The 21,707-nt window shown below is 46.2% G+C and overlaps 1 protein-coding gene and 1 pseudogene across 2 annotated transcripts; one reads left to right on the top strand and one right to left on the bottom strand.

Annotated features, from left to right (window-relative positions):
- The first annotated feature begins 7,327 nt into the window (after positions 1-7,327).
- LOC109735640 (probable amino acid permease 7) lies at positions 7,328-9,836 on the top strand (annotated as a pseudogene).
- Positions 9,779-15,282, bottom strand: LOC109735641 (ADP-ribosylation factor GTPase-activating protein AGD12). 2 transcript variants are annotated; one of them, XR_012187988.1, is made up of 9 exons: positions 15,000-15,282; positions 12,973-13,074; positions 12,760-12,844; positions 12,354-12,429; positions 12,031-12,194; positions 11,820-11,949; positions 11,565-11,681; positions 10,431-11,437; positions 9,779-10,321 (listed from the first exon to the last, which is right to left on the bottom strand). XR_012187988.1 is itself a non-coding variant. In XM_020294855.3 (9 exons), exons 1-9 carry the CDS (start codon positions 15,265-15,267, stop codon positions 10,043-10,045), a joined length of 1,317 nt encoding a protein of 438 aa, XP_020150444.2. In that variant the 5' UTR covers positions 15,268-15,282; the 3' UTR covers positions 9,779-10,042. The 2 variants fall into 2 exon arrangements, 1 of the variants encoding a protein (XP_020150444.2); XM_020294855.3 differs by having other exon boundaries at positions 11,342-11,437.
- Positions 15,283-21,707: the final 6,425 nt, after the last annotated feature.

The raw sequence follows: 21,707 nt of genomic DNA on the forward strand, positions 1-21,707 counted from the left end.
GCCCGCACGCCCCGTGTGTCGCTGCTGCTGCCGCACCGCCGCCGCCCACGCGCCGACGCCGCTGCCTTGCCGAGCCGCCCGCTCGCCGGAGCCGCCGCCCGCCGTCTCCGTTGACTCATCGCCGCCGCCGGTTTTTGTTTTGGTCCGTTCGGGTTTTTTTAAACCCTAGATCTACTCCGGTTTTTTTAGCCGATCGGTTTTCTCGGATTTTCTCGGTTTAGATCTAATCTGCCAACGTTCGTTCGTTTAGTTTCTGTAACGAACGAATTCGTTCGCTAGTCTCTGTTAGCGGACATTCGTCCGATAGATTTTTATTTTTCGGCCAGGGACCTATCTGCGATTATTTTTATCGCAGATTAGCCCCTGATCTTCAAACTCTCGCAACTTTTTAACCGTTCGTCCAAATCCAGTGAAACCAACGCCAAAATCTTCGTCTTGAGCCCCTCTTTCCGGTTAAACAACTTGAACATGGTTTTGACAACTTAAAATTTGGTTTCAAGCAGATTTGAATTCGAAGTTCTTTTGATCGTAGTTTCACTTCCGTAGCTCCGGTTCGATTGATTCTTTTCGCAAATCGAACCTCTTCAGTTGAATTTTCAGATTGGATCTTCTTATTTAAGTTTTACCCTTGCATCTAGGCTTGAGTGCTTATGTATGCTATTGTTTGTTTGCGATAGAATTTCTGGAGTGCAAAGCGTGCTACTACGAGTCTCTAGGCTTTGCGGATCGTCAGCAAGGCAAGTAACACTTTGATCATACCCCTTTATTACCCAGTTTTTATGCATTAGCTACAACCCTCAAACATCGCATGATTAGGATGTGATTAACTTGTGGGTATTGGGAAGTAGATGATGAGGTAGAACCTATTGCCTTTTTACTATCAAACCTTGGGAGTTACTTCTACGCTATGCTTATATGGCTATGCTATGCTCGTAGACGTGGTTTGGTTTGAGTGATCCATGACAGCGTGAGATTGTTAATTAATGGTTAACTTAAGGTGGCTACTTAAATACACATCTGGGTGGATCGGTTTTGGGCACCTGGGGTTATACCAGTGTTGTCCTAGGAGATCCCGGGGTTACCGTATGATCATCCTATGGTTCGCCACCCAGGCTCAAAGGGATCATAAGATTATTCATGCTAGAAACTTTCGTGTGCAGCCACAAGCTATTATGGGCTCTAGCATAGTTGAGTAAGTTGCATGACCTCTTTCAGTGGTAGGCTAGCAGATGTAGGGGAAAGTAGGTGTAACTGTCTACCCAGAGTAAAGAGTTAATGCTTCGGAAAGACTGTGTCTCGGTCATCCGTTTCTCAAACACCATGTAGTGCGAGAAATCCAACGGAGGAGATCGAGTCTTGTGGGGAAAAGTTCGCAAACCTCTGCAGAATGTAGAAACTAATCATGGTTAGCCGTGTCCCCGGTTACGGACATCTTGAGTATCTGGTTCTTGGATTATCATGTTGGTCTCATCACTCTAAATTAATTTGTTGGGTTATTAATTACTGTTTAATTGGGATTGAGATGGGGTTACCATTCTCAATGTTTATCAACTACCATGATAGTTAAACAAACTATATTCCTTTGTTGTAGGGAAAAATTGGCTTTTCGCAAAACATTATAACCATAGAGCCTCCACCAGCCATATATGCATGTAGTGATAGCATTTATTCTGTTCATTGCTCTACTGTGTTATTTTGCCAGCATATTCCATGTGTTGACCCGTTTCGGGCTGCAACATATCATGTTGCATACTTTTCAGACGAAGAGTAAGGTGCGCTCAGTCGTTTGTCGTGCACTCAGCTATGCCGTTGGAGTTGATGGACTCATTTATTTTTGATGCTTCCGTTGTTATCTTATTTAGATGGCCTGCTTTGCTCGATGCGTGCTCTGTCAATATGCATTTTGTCGAGCGTGTCCTCGTAGATGAGGTTAAGTCCACTGCCACCGTCGATGAGCAATTTGGTAAGTCGAAAGTCGTCCACATTTGGGTTTAATACCAAGGCGGCGGGTGCTCGAACTAATCGGGCCCTTGGTTCGTCGTCAGCGGTGAAAGTTATTGATGTGTCGTTCCATGGGCTCATTGTGGTTACTTGGTTAATTTCGGCGAGGTCGCGGGGTGCCCTTTTACGCCGATTATTTGAGGAGAAGGTCTCGAAGACCGTGAAGACTTTAAGATCGTCATCCTCCGGAGAGTACTTCTCTGGGGTAGCGGTGGTGAGGATAACCTCACCGCTTTTAGCCACTTGCCGGAGTACCCAACATGCCAACAGGCTATGAGTTGGTTCGGTGCTCGGCGTTGCATGTATCTGACAGGGTTTGTCGAGGAGTTCGTCAAGAATGGACCTGTGTCCCGCAAAGGGTTTATTTTTTCCAAGGGGCTTATGATCGGATGCCTCATAAGGGTGTACCCGTTTTGCCCGGGCAGTGCACTGCTTAAAGGCAGCAGGTTCCAATTGGGTTTTTTGGGCCTTCCATGTGCTTTCCATCGAGCAGTACTTCCGTACTATGATAGTTCCGTGAAACTCTGTATGCAACGACGGTCGAGGGCATTCTGAATTCCCTCATCGTTGCAATTGTGATGAAAAACCGAGACCGCATTGTCGCAAAAATCTTTAATCTTCTTTTTGACAAGTAGAAACCTGGCCCAAAAGTGATGGACCGTTTCCTGAGGTTGCTGCCGTACATACATCAGGTCATATATGTCTGGAGGTCTTGAATTGCTTGGAGAGTATTGGTTGTGGTAGGCGGGTAGGCTAAAACTTGAATCACGGCCCAAAATTGTGTTCGGAGCTTGTAAAATCTCCGAGGTCGCAGGCTCAGGTCCGGGAAGATCCAAGTGCTCCCCGGGCCCTAAGTCTGACCCTGAGTTTGGGGGACGTGAGGTCTCCTCCGAAGGAAAAGTATCTGGTTCGATGGGTTCGGAGATCCGAACATAGGTGGTTTTTAACTTAGGGGAAGAAGTGTTCTTGTCTCGTTCCTCGACGACCACCACCAGGTGAGTGATCGGCGGGAGATTGATTTCCCTCTGGTCAAGTTTAAGCCCGATCCGATCATAATCTGTTGAAATCCCCAGGGCGGCGATGCGATCTAACAGCTCGTTTAAGGACGAGATGTCTGTCGGATCCATCTTTTCGGAGTGTTGGAGACCGATGCGGAGGTGATGTTTGGCGATCACGGGGGGCGCCGTCGGCTTGATGGCTGTACAGGCACCCACGGTGAAACCGCCGAGCTGGAGGACTTGTCCTGAAGTTAGGCTCCTTCCAGAAGTGATATCATCGTTGATGACAAGGCGATCCAACGATCCTTCTATTGACAACACAATGGAACTCTCAATGAAAGCACCAATGTTGGTGTCAAAACCGGAAGATCTCGGGTAGGGGGTCCCGAACTGTGTGTCTGAGGATCGATAGTAACAAGGGACGATGGGGACACGATGTTTACCCAGGTTCGGGCTCCCTTAAAGGAGGTAAACCCTACGTCCTGCTTGATTATATTCAATGAGTATAGGGGTTACAAGAGTTGATCTACCCCGAGATCATAATGGCTAAACCCTAGCTGTCTAGCCTATGAATATTCTCACCGCCTCCATGGACTAAACCCTCCGGTTTATATACACATCGGAGGGGCTATGGTTGTACAAAGTCGGTTTGCAGTGGAAGGAAATAATACATCCGGACACCAAAACTTGTCGTTCACGCATACAGGAGTCCTACCCGGACACGGGAGATAATCTTCGGCTTTTATCTTCACGGCCCATCAGTCCGGCCCATATTGAATAGGCCAGTCACCCGAGGACCCCCTAATCCAGGACTCCCTCATCCGTCAAGATTGTGGAGTTGAACCAAGGAGTTTGTAAGGGCAAGGAGATCGCCTACTTCGTGAAGATCTACCCAAGTGAGGCAAGTCCTTCGTGGGCGATGGCCATGGTGGGATAGACAAGGTTGCTTCTTCGTGGACCCTTCATCGGTGGAGCCCTCCGTGGACTCGCGCAACCGTTACCCTTCATGGGTTGAAGCCTCCATCAACGTGGATGTACGATAGCACCACCTATCGGAACCACGCCAAAAATCTCCGTGTCTACATTGCGTTTGCCTTCTCCAAACCCTTCCATTTACCTTCATATGCAATGGTTTACATTCCGCTGCTATACTCTTAGAATTACATGTGTAGGTTGATTGCTTGAATTGTGCTAAGTTGCTAAAATCTGCCAAGACATAAATTTGGGAAAAGGCTAGATTTTTATTTAGTCAAGTAGTCTAATCACCCCCCCCCCTCTAGACCTACTTTCGATCCTACAGGAACCTACAATGGCTCCCCGAGTGCCATACGTCCGTCCGCATGCCGGTCGGCATTAAACACCCCGCCGCTTGGCGTCTAGCATCCGCCTATTATTTAAATGTGGCTAGGCACTGGGCAATTGCCAAAACACACCTCCACTCTCCATCTCCTCCTTGCACCACCCCCGTCATGGTCTTGAGCTCCAAAGCCCTATGGGGCGGCCCCTCCGGCGAGCAGAAGAAGGAACTCTCCCGCACTGCAGTCGGCTGGGTGACCCGCTGAGACAACATTATAAAGTTTGGCTTGTCAGTGAGCTCTCCAGAGGTTAGCAACGCGGACAAGCTGGCGCCACCGCCCTCGTCGGTCTAGGCCGCCATCACCATTGGCAAGGCATGGGAACACTGCGCCGTCTTGGTGTTGGAAGAACAAGAGGTCGCGTTTCGGCAGGCGCACGCCGACCAGAGGTACAACCTCTGTTGTGGATTTGTCACAGTAGATGTCCTTAGTGTGAGGACTTAGTCGCGAGGCCAACGCATCTATGTGGTAGCTTGAGAGGGGTTGGGCGGAATCGAGAGGCGCAACATAAGCCAAGGATTTAGACAGCTTCGGGCCCCGGGAAATATCGTCCGGTAATAACCCTACATGATGTTTGTGGCTAGGTCTCATTATGATCATGAGGGAGTCGCCGGTAAGCCGGCTCTTTGTGTCTAGCCCTAGAGTTTTTTTCTTCTTCTTGTCCCTCTTGGGGAGCCCTGCCCCTCCTTATATAAGTTGAAGGGGCGGGTTACATGTGGAGTCCTATTAGGATTAGGACTAGTCTACCTTCTAGTACAAACCGGATACAAGTCCGGGTCTTAACTCCTTGTAAGGTAAATATTCTTCACGCCTTTCCTCTTAAACCGGCCCACCATTAATATAAACCGGCCTTCTGGGCCTTGGGCCTTGTCATCCGTCTGTCCCGCCCACCGGGTTACCAGTGAGTCATAATGTTCAGGCAGGTTGCTTGTAAACCGTCTGGTCAGGGCGGGTCGCCAGTGAATCGCCAAGTGTCAACCGGGTCTCAAGTAAACCGCCAAGTCCGGTCAGGTCATATTTCCGACCGGTCATACCGCGGAGTATATCCCCGACAGCCTCCGCATCCTCGACGAGCACTGGCATGAAGAAGAGCAAATCATCGGCACGTGCATCGTAGCGAACGTGGACGAGCAGAAGGTGATGCTTCTGTCCTACGCAGCGACCAGTGAAATCCGCCACGAGCGATCGCACACAGGTCCCTGCAGGCAGAGAAAGAAGCCATGTTCATGAAGATTGACGTGGCGGCAGAGGAATTTGACTGGAGCACATCGATGACATCGCCAGCTCTGCGTCGGCCACACCCCGCCGCCACGTCGACGAAGCCGGCATGTCCGTGGCTGCCGCCGATAGCAAGGAAAAGTAGACCATGGGAGGCCGTCGCTTCTTGTGTCCTAGGAAGGCCACCGCCACTGTCTTGTCGGGCGTCACAGTCGGTGACTTGCCCGCTTCGCGGGGGCGTAGGCCACCACGACTGTGTTCCCTCGCCCAAAAACCATCCGTTCATCCGTGCTTCGCGGAGGTAGAGGCTATTCTTCCCCTCGTGCTGAAGCATTTAGCTCTGGGGCTGGTGACGGTCCAGTGAGCTTGTTGTCGGACATAGGGAAGACATGTCGTTCGAAACAAGCTCTTTCGCGGCCGACGATAGACTAGGTTAAAATCCGCCATAGTTTAGTTAAAATATGTCAGGGATGTAAATGTGTTCTTCCGGTTTACATGAATTTCCTTTGGTTTATTGAAATCCGCTTTGAAATGTATGCGGAAGGTTAAATGGTCGACTCCCTCATCAGTGTTCATTAAACTAATCTCATCGATCCAGGGATGGAACGGTGTCCAGTGTAAGTGTCAACAGTGGAGATGCCCTAAGCAAGCATTGGAATATTTGATACCTGACCAAGCTTGCGACGGTCTAGTGAGCTTTTTGTTTGGACATAGGAAGACATGTCGTGGGAAACAGGCTATGTCAAGGCCGATGATAGACTAGGTTAGAATCCGCCATAGTTTAGTTAAAATATGTCAGAAATGTAAATGTGTTTGTCTGGTTTGTATGAATTTCATTTGGTTTGTTGAAATCCGCTTTGAAATGTATGTGGATAAGGTTGAATGATTGGCTCCCTCATGAGTGTCCATTAACTGATCTCATCGATCCAGGGATGGATACGGTGTCTAGCGTAAGGGTAGCATTGGAATATTTGATACCTGACCAAGCTCGCTCTTCCAAATTGATGATGAATGAGTGATATGTTGGTGACTGTACGGAGTCCACTAGAAAAAGGTTGTTTTTTCAGTACATAGTCCACTAGACCGATTTTTCATCAAACGGTAGAGGAGGCTCGCTAGGTCCCACTGCCTTTGATACTCCCTCCGTATCAAAATAAATGCCTCAACTTTATATTAATTTTCTATTTTTTCGTAAATAAATATAAGAGCGTTTAGATTATTATCTAGTGATTTAAATATTTTTATATTTCTTTACAAAGGAAGTACTAAAGTTAGTACGAAGTAGAAACATGGAAGGAGAGAGAGGCGTCGCAGAGACCGGGCTCCAGGGAGCCTGTTTTACCAAAAAAATCAAAATATATTTAAAAGTTTCAAAAAATGTCAAATCTTTTTCTATAAATACATATGCATGTTCCTCAAATATGTATAAAATTTCATCAACTAATTTGACTATTTGCATGCTACACAAAAAAGACAAATATCAGTCCCAAAAACAAAAAGGAAAAGGCATATTTTACTTCATGTATTTGTCTTTTTTGTATACATCACATATTAACATATATGTTTATGAAAATTTACACATGTATACTACAAACATATGTCTATGTGTATACTTTTTTCAGATTTTTTTGAAGTGTGAAAAAGTATTTTCGTTGAAAGAAAAATAAAGAGCTCTGTGGAGCTCGGTCGCTGCTTCCACTTTTCGCATGGAGGGAGTGCTATCCAACTGTGGTGTGGTGGACTCCGGAATGGGACAGGCCAAGGTGCCCGCCATCAGCACACCACTAGTGACGTACTGTACAATTCTGTGTTGCTTTGTGGTTTTGAACTACCAAACCCACCAGTACAAGGGATTTATTTTCTCCTTAGTTATATAATGAAGCTGATATGCACAAGCCAAGTCTCTTGGACAATTGTCACAAAGAGGGCATAGGAGAAGATAGCGAAGCCATGGGAGGAGGGGGAGGAGGAAGAGGCGATCGCCAAGCAGAGCCGCTGCTTCGGAAGCTCTCAGAATCCTCTTCTGATAATTCCTCCGAGGAGCATCCGGTGAAAAGAACCGGTAAGTCCCTGCATCAAGATTGTAATTACATACCTTGCTTTTATACCAGATGATTCGTGAGACTCTATGTCATGAGCTTCCAAGTTCCAAACCCGGCCCCATGTCTGAAACTTCTGGTTTTGATGTGTTCTTTGCACTGTACATCCAGCCGGCCGGCCATATAGTTTGTTGTTCCACATGATCCATGAACTATCTTGATCTACATGCTGGTAAACACCCCCAAAAATCTGCCATGGCATACTCAAAACATGTAGAGGGCACCCATTCATTTCATGGCCATAACACATCCAGTTCGACGGTGCTTAGGTCTCAGCGAGAAACTAGGTAGCTGCCGGTCCCTGTCAGTGATGACAGTGGGTTCCACTCTGGGCCTGGCCGGCCACAACAGCGACGCGAAAGCATAACCACAATTCCAAACACATCACAACTGCTGCTGCGCGTGCCCCTCTCGGGATGACCTCATACCCCGGCGTGAGCCGTCGCTTGCTTGCACGGCTAGACAATAGGCATGATGTCTAATTGTCTACGTGTGCATTCCACCGACGGAAAAGTTTTCCTTGACAGGCACGGTATGGACGGCGATGGCGCACGTCATCACGGCGGTGATAGGCTCCGGCGTGCTGTCGCTGGCGTGGAGCGTGGCGCAGCTCGGCTGGGTCGGGGGGCCGGCGGCCATGGTGCTCTTCGCCGGGGTGACCGTGGTGCAGTCCTCCCTGCTCGCCGACTGCTACATCTCCCGCGACCCGGAGCGCGGCGCCGCCGTCAGGAACAGGTCTTACGTCGACGCCGTCAGGCTCTACCTAGGCAAGAAGAGCCAGATGTTGAGCGGGTTTTTCCTCGGCTTCAGCCTGTTTGGGAACAGTGTGGTGTACACTCTCACCGCGGCCGCTAGCATGAGGTAGTAATAAACTTGTGATTACTTTTTCTCTTTTCTTTTTTGGGCGGGTGGATTTGTGATTTGTTGGCCAACTCTTATTTTGCAGGGCGATTGAGAGAGCCAACTGCTACCACAGGGAAGGCGAAGGCGCGCCGTGCTGCGCCGCCGGCGCCGGCGGGTCATCGGAAGCCTACTACATGCTCCTGTTCGGCCTGGCGCAGGTGGCGCTGTCGCAGATACCGGACTTCCACAGCATGGCGTGGCTCTCCGTCTTCGCCGCCGTCATGTCCTTCTCCTACTCCTTCATCGGCCTCGGCCTCGGCGCGGCCAAAGTGATCGGTACAAAAAGCCATAGCACAATATGCTCCCGCCACACGGACACGTGCGTACAATGAGACTTGCAAAAGGCAAATGATTCTGACGACGGCTAGCTCATCGGTTTCTTTCAGAGAACGGAGTGATCAAGGGGGCGATCGGAGGCGTTTCCCTGGTGTCCCCGGCGCAGAAGGTGTGGCGCGTGGCGCAGGCCCTCGGCGACATCGCCTTCGCCTACCCGTTCTCCCTGGTGCTGCTGGAGATCGAGGACACGCTGAGGTCGCCGCCGGCGGAGAGCGAGACGATGAAGGCGGCGTCGAGGGCGAGCATCGCGGTCACCACCTTCTTCTACCTCGGCTGCGGGTGCTTCGGCTACGCGGCGTTCGGGGACGGCACCCCAGGGAACCTCCTCACCGGCTTAGGGGGCCCTACTGGCTCGTCGGCCTCGCCAACCTCTGCGTCGTCCTCCACCTCCTCGGCGGCTACCAGGTGTACGCGCAGCCCATGTTCGCGCTCGTGGAGCGGCGGTTCGGCGCCGGCGTCGTCGACGCGGAGGTGCCGCTGCTCGGGCGCGTGAGCGTGTCCAGGCTGTGCTTCCGCACGGCGAACGTGGCGGCGGCGACGGCGGTGGCCGTGTGGTTCCCCTACTTCAACCAGGTGGTGGGGCTCATCGGCGCCTTCACCTTCTGGCCGCTGGCCATCCACTTCCCCGTCCAGATGTACCTCGCGCAGGGCAAGGTGGCGCCGTGGACGGGGCGGTGGCTCGCCATCCAGGCCTTCAGCGCCGGCTGCCTGGTCGCCTGCGGCTTCGCCTCCGTTGGCTCTGCCATGGGGGTGTTCGGCCCCGAGAGAAGCTAGCTGCGACCAACTGAGCCAAAATTAATAATCTCTACTTAGCTAGGATATGTATAAATGGGAAAGATATAATTCAAAGGGGAACACGCCAGAGATATTTTAAGCACCAATGTGACATTAGCAAACACAAGAGTTTTAGCTTCATCTCTGCACGATACATGCGTCCTTTTAATGTGACAATACAACATGCCGAATCACATGGACAAATTACAAGACATTGTACAGCCTTCATTTTTACACATTTCGGCCATGAGGAAAAGCTAAGCTTCGGTAACTAGATAGGTTTCGAAGCCATCCAGCATAAATTACAAAGCATTTATGCTTTCTGAGTTAACTTTGACAGGGATACAGCGAGGCTTATTTAATCTAGACGAGCCCATTCCAGTTCTAACTCCATCTCACCTGATTCTACGTTCTGCAGCTTTAGGTAAACTTCCTGTTTTACCTTTCCCGACGAAATATTGACAATGCTGTCGCTCAACAGGCAATTGTCTCTGGTCATGAACCACCTTCCAATTTGCATGTCCGCGTGACGCGACGGGTCTCCAAAGGCCATAGCAGCTGTGATCATTGGCTTCAGATCTATCTCTGCTTCCCCCATGATATCGTCAGCAGAAAAAGTGTCGTGATCATACACTTCCTGGAAACAGTAAGATTGTATCAGGGAGTGAGGAAAAAAACATTGTCTTGCCTGATTTGTTACTGTTCGCAAGGACTACATGAATTTATTGAAGAGTTTCTTTTCTCACATATGTGTGTGCTTCAATGATGAGCTATCATTTGAGACATCATGAAATCTCTGTCGACAACTACAATTTGGTAACATCATAAGATATTCAAACATGTGTACCCTACCATACCATACCAGCCCATTGGACACAAAGTTTTCCAGTCGGACAAGTGGACTACAGTTAAATGCATCTGAAGTAATAAGGAAGCAAATATATGAATCTTTGCCCTTCCACTGCACAGAAATCTTGACAAAAATGATGATGTTCATAAGGTGCTCTTCATCATGGAATCATCCCTTCGTCTCGTAGTTGGTTCACTAACTAAGGCACATGTCCATAACTGATGATGCAACAGAAACTTATCGACAAGGTATGTTGCAGTTGAAATATGGGAATGTTAATGTGATCGAGCCAGCTATTTATTAAACTCTTTATTTTGGCATTAATCAAGTACTAATAGTTAACTAGGTTTGCAATAGTTAAAATCTGCTTATATATAATTGACTATAGGTCCTCAAACTATTTCAGAAGTGTCATGTAGGTCCTCGAACTATGAAAATCGCCATCTAGGTCCTCAAAGTGCAATATGTGTCATCCAGGTCCTCAAACTATTTCAAAAGTGTCACGTAGGTCCTTGATCTATTTTAGAGGTGTCACATATACACACACTTATTGCACTTCAAGGATTTTTTAGGACCTAGATGACACTGTTCATAGTTTGAGGACCTATATGACACCTTCAAAATAGTTCGAGGACCTAGGAAGCACTTCACTCTATATAATTGAAATCAGGGCAAATACAGTAAGGTTTACTGTTGTTTTACATAACTTCAATCATTGATACCTCGTATGTGCTTCACTATTACATGAGTTGCATGTGAAGAGAAGCAAAAAAAAAAATCTAGAGTGAATAGTTCCATCAAACTTACAAGTTTTAAAGGTCCATAATTTCGAGGAACTGATAGATTAAGAACCTCATTCCATACCGGGTTCAGGTCACTCGCTTTAACTGTTGTTTGAGCCTTCTGCATTTAGAACCCAATAGTTGATGTTTTCAGAACAGGTCACCGTAACAAACACAGATTACATTTTGACCAAAAGATGATGCCATGGGCATTAATCCTAGCAAGTGACAAGGAAATGAAACTTTACCTGCTCTCCAAGACTTAAAACAACATAAGGATCACTTGTAAGCATATCTCTGACCGCCAACCCAGAACCTTTTACCACTGTAATGTTCAGTTGTCCAACAAATTCTCTTGTATCTTCCTGTGACCATTTGTAAGGGTAAGATTGATTACAGTAATGCAGCTTCAATCAGATATGCTCAATCTTTCCAGCACAAGAAAGAAAGAGTTGCATAAATCTGTACAACTGTATCATCTATGATTCAGCACGAAAACTTACTGGGGCATGCTTCCTTGAAGTGCTAGAGAAACTATTATCCACACTGTTCAGAGAATTGGTAGATTCTAAACCTGCCTTTGAGCTAATGCGCAAACTTGGCTTCAGAAAATCTTGTGTTTCATACTTGGCTCTGTATATTAATTAAGAAAGATAAAAGATTAATACTGAAATCCTGATGACATCAGAGAGTGTGAAGTGGAGCAATTACCACCTTATAAATTTGGTACGATATTCCATTGGTGAGTCTGGTTTAGGTTTTGGGTGATCTTTTGGAAGAAAAGCCTCATAAATTGAATTTGCATATGAGTTTCCACCAACCTCAATCATGGAGTCAATATCACTATCAGACCAATCATCCAAAGTTAAAGACAAAACCTGACACAAAGAACAGGTGAAGAATAAAGATAAATTGAATGTGTCCTTACATATTAGGTACAACCAGGAAAATAATGAAATAAGATCCACATAGGCCTATTAGTGGAATTAGTCGGGAGAGACAAAAGTGAGAAGAAATTTATTGATGTGATAAATTACGTTTGAAATGTCTTGTCCAAGGGCCCTGTGGACGTCTCCACATTTTAAGCAAAGAAATACTCCGATATTAGAAGACCTGAATGCACAGAGGTAAGGTTAAGATAGAAGCAATGCAAGATCAAACGAAGGTTCCTAGCTTCAGTGTGCTGGCACTGTATTATGCACCACGAGTATGATTTAAGAACTATGTGTATGTCGCATAACAAACCTACTGTACAATTTATCTATGTAAAATGAATAATCATTCTGTAGAAAATATATACTCCCAACGTTTCTTTTTACTCCGCATATAAGTTTTGTCTTAAAAGAAACAAAGGGAGTACAACACATCTCTCTTTTGACATGGAAAACAAGACAAGTGTATGTATATAATTGATGCCTTAATCTGTGCAACAAAGGCACTTACGCCCATTTGGGGTCAGGTGCACTACAATCAGCACACACTCGATTGTCACTTTTCAGCATGAGATCCTTCAACTTTCGTGCTTTGCCTGGAAAAAAATAGTAAAAATTCGTGAAGAACTTGCATCTGATATATCAGTTATCAGGACCTCCTATGGTTCTAGAATAATAATATGAGATATGGCATATAATGTAGTAGCTAGAATATGTGACGCACCTACGACAGGCCTGTTCAACTTGATGGGTTGGGAACGATTAGCAGCACTCATGTTTGAAGCGAACTTCGGATAACTCACAACAACAAAAAAGATTTCTGTGCCTGCACAAAACATAGAAGGGGGAGTCAATAATCGAATTTAAAATCAAAATAAAAGGCCACAGTAAAACGTTCGTAACCATTTTCAAGTTGCAAACATGATAATATTTTTTATTTTTCTCTCACGAGAATGCATCTTCACGATGCATGACAAGTCGGACTCCAGGCCCTCAGCACAACATCAGGTAGCCTAGTTATTATAATAAAATTTAAAGCATACAAGATAGCTAGTTTTGGGCCGTAAGCCCGTAACAGTTTGGGAGTTTAAGATGCCAAGATCAGATATTTCATTCATCAAATAGCTTCCATGCATTCTCATTTTTGGCAAAAACTAAACTTGCGCAAAATTTGCACACATATGTAACTCAAGATAAAACACATATGTCAGCTGGCATATAGACAATGGATCCATAGTGCCCATCTGCCTAGTCTCATTTGCTTATTATTTTTAGCGTTAGTGGAAACACATACGGAAATGCTAGAAACAGATACAGAAGCAGATAGTGTCAAATTGTGTAGGAGACAAATATATGAAAGCAAATGTTAGTCTGACAGCAAAAAACCCTTCAACTGTGCAAACAAAAAAAATCTAGTTCAATTGGCAGGGATTCACTACAAAGTAGTATAAAATTGTGCATACGTTTCTACCTTCTGCATCATAACAACAAAATACCACACAAGCCGTCTCAGTTTCTGTTTATGAAAAAACTCGCTGATTCCCTTTTTGCCCAGAATGGGCTGAGGCAGAAACATTCCATAGTGTTTTCACCCTGGCAGGAAATATTCTACAGGTGCATGAAAAGACCAGCAGAACGTAATAAGCCAACTCAGGCTCAGATTGTGGTTACTGAACTGTAGTAGACCTGAGTTTATTTTATAATCTGCTGTGGAAAGCACAAAACTAGAGATATGTTGGTTACAGAAACAACAAAATAGACAAAAGCTGGTTGGATAAGCTGGCTTATCATAATCCATCGAAATGCCAAATGCAGCCTCAATCTTCCACGATAAAAGCTGGTTGGTTAAGCTGGATTATTATAATCCATCGAAATACCAAATGCAGCCTCGATCTTCCACGATACAGACTTAACACTTGGTTTGGCTTGGCTCGGCCAGGCCACCCCAATGAAACCTGACCGGCCAGCGCACAGAAAGACATGTGATATCAGGCTCAAAACATACACGTCGGTTTTAGATCAGGTAAGATGAAATACTGACAACCTGTGGAATGCACAGGACAGATAGACACCATTTCAACGAGGCGCTGAAGTTGTCGGTGGGAAAATCCAACCATGGTTCGAACTCTCATATTCACATTAGTAGCAGATCTCGTGAGATAAGCGGATTTGTCACCGGCCTCTTGTCAATTGTAGGCGTGTGCGTGTGGTTTGCAAGCGTAGTGGTGCGCCCCACGTGTATAGATCTCCCTTGTGATCACGGAAACGAAAATGGGCATGGTGGAATTCGTGCAACGAGATGAATGGGGGATTCGTATACAGAAATCGCTAGGCTCATCAATCGTCCCCGATTCCAGGCACCTTGGACCTGAGATCTTCCTAATCTATCGCCTCGAACTCCACATCGAACGGAGCACCAAATTCATGGTTGCATTCCAACCCGGGACGAGGCGAAATGGCCGACGGATCAGCAGAGGAAACAATAAGTGAAACGCAATCAAGCGACCACGCCACCGAACGGGGCCCAAATCAAACGAGCCATGCCATCAAACAAGCCTACCAAATCGGATCGAGCAATCAAACGAGCCGTGCCATCAAATAAACCTACCAAATCGAGCCGCATCGGCCCGACGGCGCCGCGCCACATTCCCTACCTCGTGGATCAGGAGGCTAATCGCATCTGGGGATTCCAGAACGGCCCAAACAAGCGGCACCAATCATTCATCGGCTAGAAATGGAGGGAGGACGAACCGGGTGGGGGATCGCGGAGGGCGGCGTGGGCCGGTACCGCCGGCGGCTTCGGGGGATGGGGTCGCCGGCGGCGGTGGAGGGATCGCCCCCCGGCTTCGTCGCGCTGGCTCGCGGGCTGTGGTCGCGCAAACGAAGCACGGCGACGTGAGGGGAACCAGGTGGGTTGGGTGATGTGGGGATCCCGTGTTATTATTATTCTCCCAGTAGTATATTTCTGTAGTTTTGTCTCGCGGTGGATTAGTGGACGGTCAAGGCGGCCATTGGCCATTCCCACGGACACCTGAGCTTCTTTTGCCAGGTGGCAGGTGCCCTGGTTGAAACGCTCCTGCGCTAATATTTGTCTCACCTTTGAAAAGGACAGAGAGTGAAAAAATGGTGAAAATGATGGGTATTTAAAAACCAATTTCTCCCATTATTATTATCATGTTGTTAGAAGTTAATTCAAAACAAACATGCACAAAACAATTGGTATGCCGAAAGTTCAAACATGCAAAGGAAACACGGGACCGATCACATGGTAGATCGTCCAATAGATCAGAAGGTCCAAAAGGATAGGGTAGGTATAATCGAACTATCATGAATAGACCGTCTAATTTCTCCATCACTTGTGAGGGATTTCAAGAGGATAGGGTAGGTATAATCGAACTGTCATGAATAGACCGTCTAATTTCTCCATCACTTGTGAGGGATTTCAATGAGGATGATGATGGTTTTCCATTGCTCTCGTACTGGATGATTTCCATGTTTGTTGCTTTAAGCATTGTAGGATTTTTGGAACCTATAGAGCAGATGTCATCACTCGGGTAACGCTGGGACGGTGGATGTCGCGCTTTTGAATTTCGTTATCCTTGGCTTTGTTCCAAAACTTCCAAGGGCCAGCCGAATTACCCCATATAGGCCCATTGCCCTCGTTAACGTGATCCTCAAATTAGTGGTCAGGACATATGCTTTTATACTTGGCCATGTTGCTAGCAAAATCGTAGACCGGGGCCAAATGCCGTTCATCATGGGACGTCATATCTTTGAGGACATTTTCTGTCTCCATGAAATCATCGACGAAGTTAAGAGATCTAATTAAAAAACCATCTTTGTGAAGCTGGATTTTGAGAGAGGGTATGCTTCGCAAAAATTTCCAAACCAGTTTTGTTCACCGCATTATGCAAATGTGGTCTGGGAAGGACAAACTATTATATGCATCAACGAGGAAGTGGGGCCCTTCTTGAGAAATAGATGTGGCCTTAGGCAAGTGGATCCGATATCCCCTTTGATGTTTGACATTGTTGTCGACACTTTTATCTACTTTGTTGGGCCAGCCTGGGCAAACAGGTCATCTTTCCAGCATAGCATCGCACCTTATCCCTAGGAGGAGGGCTCACATCTTCAATACACTGACAATACCATTCTCATGTTCAAGCCTGATCAACATAGCATAGCCACCATCATGTTGGGGAACGCAGTATTTCAAAAAAAATCCTACGATCACGCAAGATCTATCTAGGAGATGCATAGCAACGAGACGGGAGAGTGTGTCCACGTACCCTCGTAGATCGAAAGCGGAAGCGTTTAGCAACGCGGTTGATGTAGTCGAACGTCTTCACGTTCCAACCGATCCAAGTACCGAACGTATGGCACCATCGTGTTCAGCACATGTTTAGCACGATGACGTCCCTCGAGCTCTTGATCCAGTTGAGGACGAGGGAGTGTTTCGTCAGCACGACGGCCTGGCGACGGTGATGATGAAGTTATCGGCACAGGGCTTAGCCTAAGCACTACGACGATATGACCGAGGTGTTAAACTATGGAGGGGGGCACCGCACACGGCTAAGAGAAGACTTGTTGTGTCTTTGGGGTGCCCCCCTCCCCCGTATATAAAGGAGGGGAGGAGGAGGAGGCCGGCCCCCTAGGGGCGCGCCAAGTGTGGGGAGTCCTACTAGGACTCTCTGGTCCTAGTAGGATTCCCCTTCCTTTTTCCTTTTCCGGAGTAGCAAAGGGGGAAAGAGAGAAGGAGTGGGAGAGGGAAAGGGGGGCGCTGCCCCCACCCCTTGTCCAATTCGGATTGGAAAGGAGTCCAAACGCAAATTCATAAACATAATACTCAATCCACACAAAGAACTACAAAGAGACCCCGAAGTTTCTACCAGAGAAAAACGTGCATCAACCCCTATGCATAGATTACCCCAATATCACTGCGGGAATCTGCGAGTTGAATGCCATAACATATGTCAAGTGAATCAATAAGATACCCCAACCGTCACCTCAAGTATTCATACCGCAAGACATATATCATGTGTTCTCATCTCTGAATATTCAATCCGACAAGACAAAACTTCAAAGGGTAAAGATTCAATTCATCATAACAAGAGTATAGAGGGTAGAAACATCATATGATCCGACTATATTAACAAAGCCCATGATATAGATCACGAGAGAGAGAGAGAGAGATTAAACACATAGCTACTGGTACAAACCCTCAGCCCCGAGGGTGGACTACTCCCTCCTCATCGTGGTGGCCGCCAGGATGATGAAGATGGCCACCGGAGATGATTCCCCCCTCCGGCAGGGTGCCGGAACGGGGTCTAGATTGGTTTTTGCGGATACAGAGACCTTGCGGCGGTGGAACTTCTGATCTAGGTTAACCCCGATGGGTTTCGGAATATTTGGGAATTTATAGTGCAAAGAGGGGGTGCGGGAGGCCACCGAGGTGGGCACAACCCACCTGGGCGCGCCAGGCCCAGCGCGCCCTGGTGGGTTGTGCCCCCCTTGGGGCACCCCCCAGGTGCAGCTCTGGCCCATTGGGTTCCTTCTGGTCCATAAAAAATCTCCGTGGAGTTTCATTGCGTTTGGACTCCGTTTGGTATTGATTTCCTGCGATGTATAAAACAAGCAAAAAACTGCAACTGGCACTGGGCACTGGGTCAATAGGTTAGTCCCAAAAAGTGATATAAAGTTGCTATAAAATGATTGTAAAACACCCAAGAATGATAAAATAACAGCATGAATATTTCATAAATTATAGATACATTGGAGATGTATCAATAAGGTGTATGGAATAGCACTCACACTAGCACCCATGTCACATAAACCATGATAACAGTGATCTCCTATTTTAACTGAAATAACAGGCATGCCAACAACAGGTCTATGTTTATCTTTTCCATCAGGTTCAGCAATTCTAGCAGCTTCTTCACAGAAGTAAATAACATGCCCATCTATATCTTCCTCCAAGAGATCTTTAACCATAGAAATGCTAGGTTCTACTTTAATTTGTTCATCTGGTTTAGGTGTTCTAATATAGCTTTTGTTAACCACAGTTGAAACTTTAGCATGCTCCTTTATCCTAACAGGAAAAGGGGGTTTCTCAATATAAGCGAAGGAACAACTGGATCAACATTATAAAGTATAGTTTCTTCTTTAACTGGTACCGGTTCTTTAATTTCTTCTTTAATAGGTGGGTGATATTTAAACCACTTCTCTTTAGGGAGTTCAACATGAGTAGCAAATGATTCACAAAAGGAGGCTACTATCTCAGAGTCAAGTCCTAGTGCTGAACTTTTGAAAATCATCGGTATCCATAAAAGATTTAACACAATCATACTTAAGTTTAATACCTGACGCTTTACCTTCGTCGAGTTCCCAATCTTCAGAGTTGCATTTAATTCTTTCCAAAAGATCCCACCAGAATTCAATAGTCTTCTTCATAAAAGAACCAGCACATGAAGTATCAAGCATGGTTTGATCATTACAAGAAAGCCGAGCATGAAAGTTCTGAATAATAATTTCTCTTGAGAGCTCATGATTGGGGCATGAATATAACATTGATTTAAGCCTCCCCCAAGCTAGAGCGATACTTTCTCCTTCACGAGGCCAAAAATTATATATATAATTCCGATCACGATGAACTAGATGCATAGGATGAAATTTTTTGTGGAACTCCAATTTCAAACGATTCCAATTCCATGATCCAATATCACCGCATAGCCTATACCATGCCAATGCTTTTCCCTTCAAAGATAAAGGGAAAACCTTTCTCATCACCTCATCTCTGGGTAAGCCTGCAAGTTTGTTCCACATATATCAAGTGCGTATCAGGATGTTCAGTTCCATCTCCTGCATAAGGATTAGCTAGCAATTGTTCTATCATACCCGAAGGAATTTCATATTCAATATTTTCAGTAGGTGCAGTAGGTTGAGGTGTAGCTAATTGTGGTTCCGAACAAGGTGAAGATACCCCGAACAAACCCCTCAAAGGATTGTTTTCCATAGTAACAAGTGACAATAAATTTCAGCACACTATATAAATGTTTCCTTACCGAATTCCACTAACCAAAGGCGCTTCCCTCCCCGGCAACGGCGCCAGAAAATAGCCTTGATGACCCACAAGTATAGGGGATCAATTGTAGCTCTTTTCGATAAGTAAGAGTGTCGAACCCAACGAGGAGCAGAAGGAAATGACAAGTAGTTTTCAGTAAGGTAATGTCTGCAAGTGCTGAAATTGTAAGTAACGAGTATTTTGATAGCAAGATAATTTGTAATAAGGAAGTAAAGATAGTAGCAATAATTATGCAGCAAGGTAGCCCAACCCTTTTGAGGCAAAGGACAGGCCAAAACGGTCTCTTATAATAAGCAAAGCATTCTTGAGGGTACATGGGAATTTCATCTAGTCACTTTCGTCATGTTGGTTCAATTTGTGTTCGCTACTTTGATAATTTGATATGTGGGTGGACCGGTGCTTAGGTGTTGTTCTTACTTGAACAAACCTCCTACTTATGATTAACCTTCTCGCAAGCATCCGCAACTACGAGAAAATTATTAAGAATAAATTCTAACCATAGCATTAAACTTTTGGATCCAATCGGTCCCTTACGAAATAACGCATAAACTGGGGTTTAAGCTTCTGTAACTCTCGCAACCCACCATCTATTTACTACTCCACAATGCATTCCCTTAGGCCCAAATATGGTGAAGTGTCATCTAGTCAACGTTCACATGACACCACTAAGGGAATCACAACATACATATTATCAAAATGTCGAACACATATCAAATTCAGATGATTACTTGCAACATGATTTCTTCCGTGACCTCAAGAACAAAAGTAACTACTCACAAATAATAAACATGCTCATGATCATAGGGGTATTCAATAGCATAATGGATCTGAACATATAATCTTCCACCAAATAAACTATATAGTAATCAAGTACAAGATGTAATCAACACTACTAGTCACCCCCTAGCACCAATCTATAGTTCCAGTAACAAGATTGAATACAAGAGATGAACTAGGGTTTGTGTCGTGGATTTGTCATGGCAGATGTCCTAGTGTGAGGACTTAGTCGTGAGGCCAACGCATCTATGTGGTAGCTTCAGAGGGTTTGAGCGGAATTGAGAGACGCAACACAAGACAAGGGTTTAGACAGCTTCGGGCCCCGGGAAACATCATCCGGTAACAACCCTACATGCTGTTTGTGGCTAGGTCTCATTATGCTCATGAGGGAGTTACTGTATAAGCCGGCTCCCCTTTGTTGTATCTAGCCTTAGAGATTATTTCTTGTCCCTCTTGGGGTGCCCTGCCCCTCCTTATATAAGTTGAAGGGGCGGGTTACATGACTAGTCATAGTAGGATTAGGATTACTCTATTACAAGTGGAGTCCTAGTCTTGCTTCCTTTGCAAGGGAATATTCCTTACAGTTTCCTCTTTAGTCGGCCCACCATAACATGAGTCGGCCTTCTGGCCCTTGGGCCTAGTCCTTTATCTGACCCGCTGTCGGGGTCATCAGTGAGTCCCAGGCTCATGAGTCGTCAGACTAGTGAGCCGCCAGACTCGTAAGTCGCCAATCCTCTGGCGGGTTACCAATGAAACGCCAAGTCCCAGCCGGGTCATATATCCGGCCGGGTCATATCGCGGGGTATATCCCCAACATTAGCCCCCAGTTAATTTGGATTTATCCATGTTAAACTGATCCTGCAAAATAAACACAAGAATAAATTTGATAGGTTGTGCTCCGGGTTAAAAAAATCTGAACCGGCACCTGATCATCCTTAAGTCCTTGTCATTTCCTTCTTGATACGTGCCCATGAACTCATAGCAAATCTCTTTTAGCAGATATGTTCAAACTTTGCCAATGCAAAAAATCCAGGCACTTCTTCTGAAAAATCCGGGTCAATGGACCAGCTTCATAGTCAATTTGCTGACATTGGCTTCTTGTAGACAAATATTATAAAGCATCACTACTAGGAAAATGCTTATACATAGAAATTTACCAGTAGCGTCTATTTGGGCCCCCACGCTACTGGTAAGTACCAGTAGCGCTTGGTACAAAACGCGCTACTGGTATAACTTAGCGGTAGCGTTGGTTTTGCTCGGACGCGCTACTGGTAAGTGTGCCACACCAGACCCCCAGGTCAAGATATATTAGCAGCGTGGGTTTGCTAGGCCACGCTAGCACTACCAATGTAATGGTAGCGCGGGTCACTACATGAGCTATAACTAAGCCCAGCCCACCTCCTTTTTTTAGAGAAGCCCACCTCCTCTGTATTAGGGAGACAACGCCCAGCGAACATCCTCTGCCACTGCTCAAAAAAAAGAAGAAGCAAATAGCCTCTCTGCCTCCCGCGAACCTCGCCGCCGCCACCAACGCTAGACGATTCCGGCAACTTCCGGTGGCCCTCGCCGGAGCGCAGCACACCCACGAGTCCTCCTCGCGA

Source organism: Aegilops tauschii, chromosome 6 (genome assembly GCF_002575655.3).
Source record: "Aegilops tauschii subsp. strangulata cultivar AL8/78 chromosome 6, Aet v6.0, whole genome shotgun sequence".
NCBI lineage: Eukaryota > Viridiplantae > Streptophyta > Magnoliopsida > Poales > Poaceae > Aegilops > Aegilops tauschii.

Excerpts from the sequence above, each read along its gene's own strand:
- LOC109735641 (XM_020294855.3), bottom strand. The coding sequence starts at position 15,267 with ATGGCCAATGGCCGCCTTGACCGTCCACTAATCCACCGCGAGACAAAA. Across the intron at positions 12,845-12,972 it reads GTTGAACAGGCCTGTCGTAG|GCAAAGCACGAAAGTTGAAG; the intron begins GTGCGTCACATA and ends ATTTTTTTCCAG. Across the intron at positions 12,430-12,759 it reads GCACCTGACCCCAAATGGGC|GTCTTCTAATATCGGAGTAT; the intron begins GTAAGTGCCTTT and ends CTGTGCATTCAG.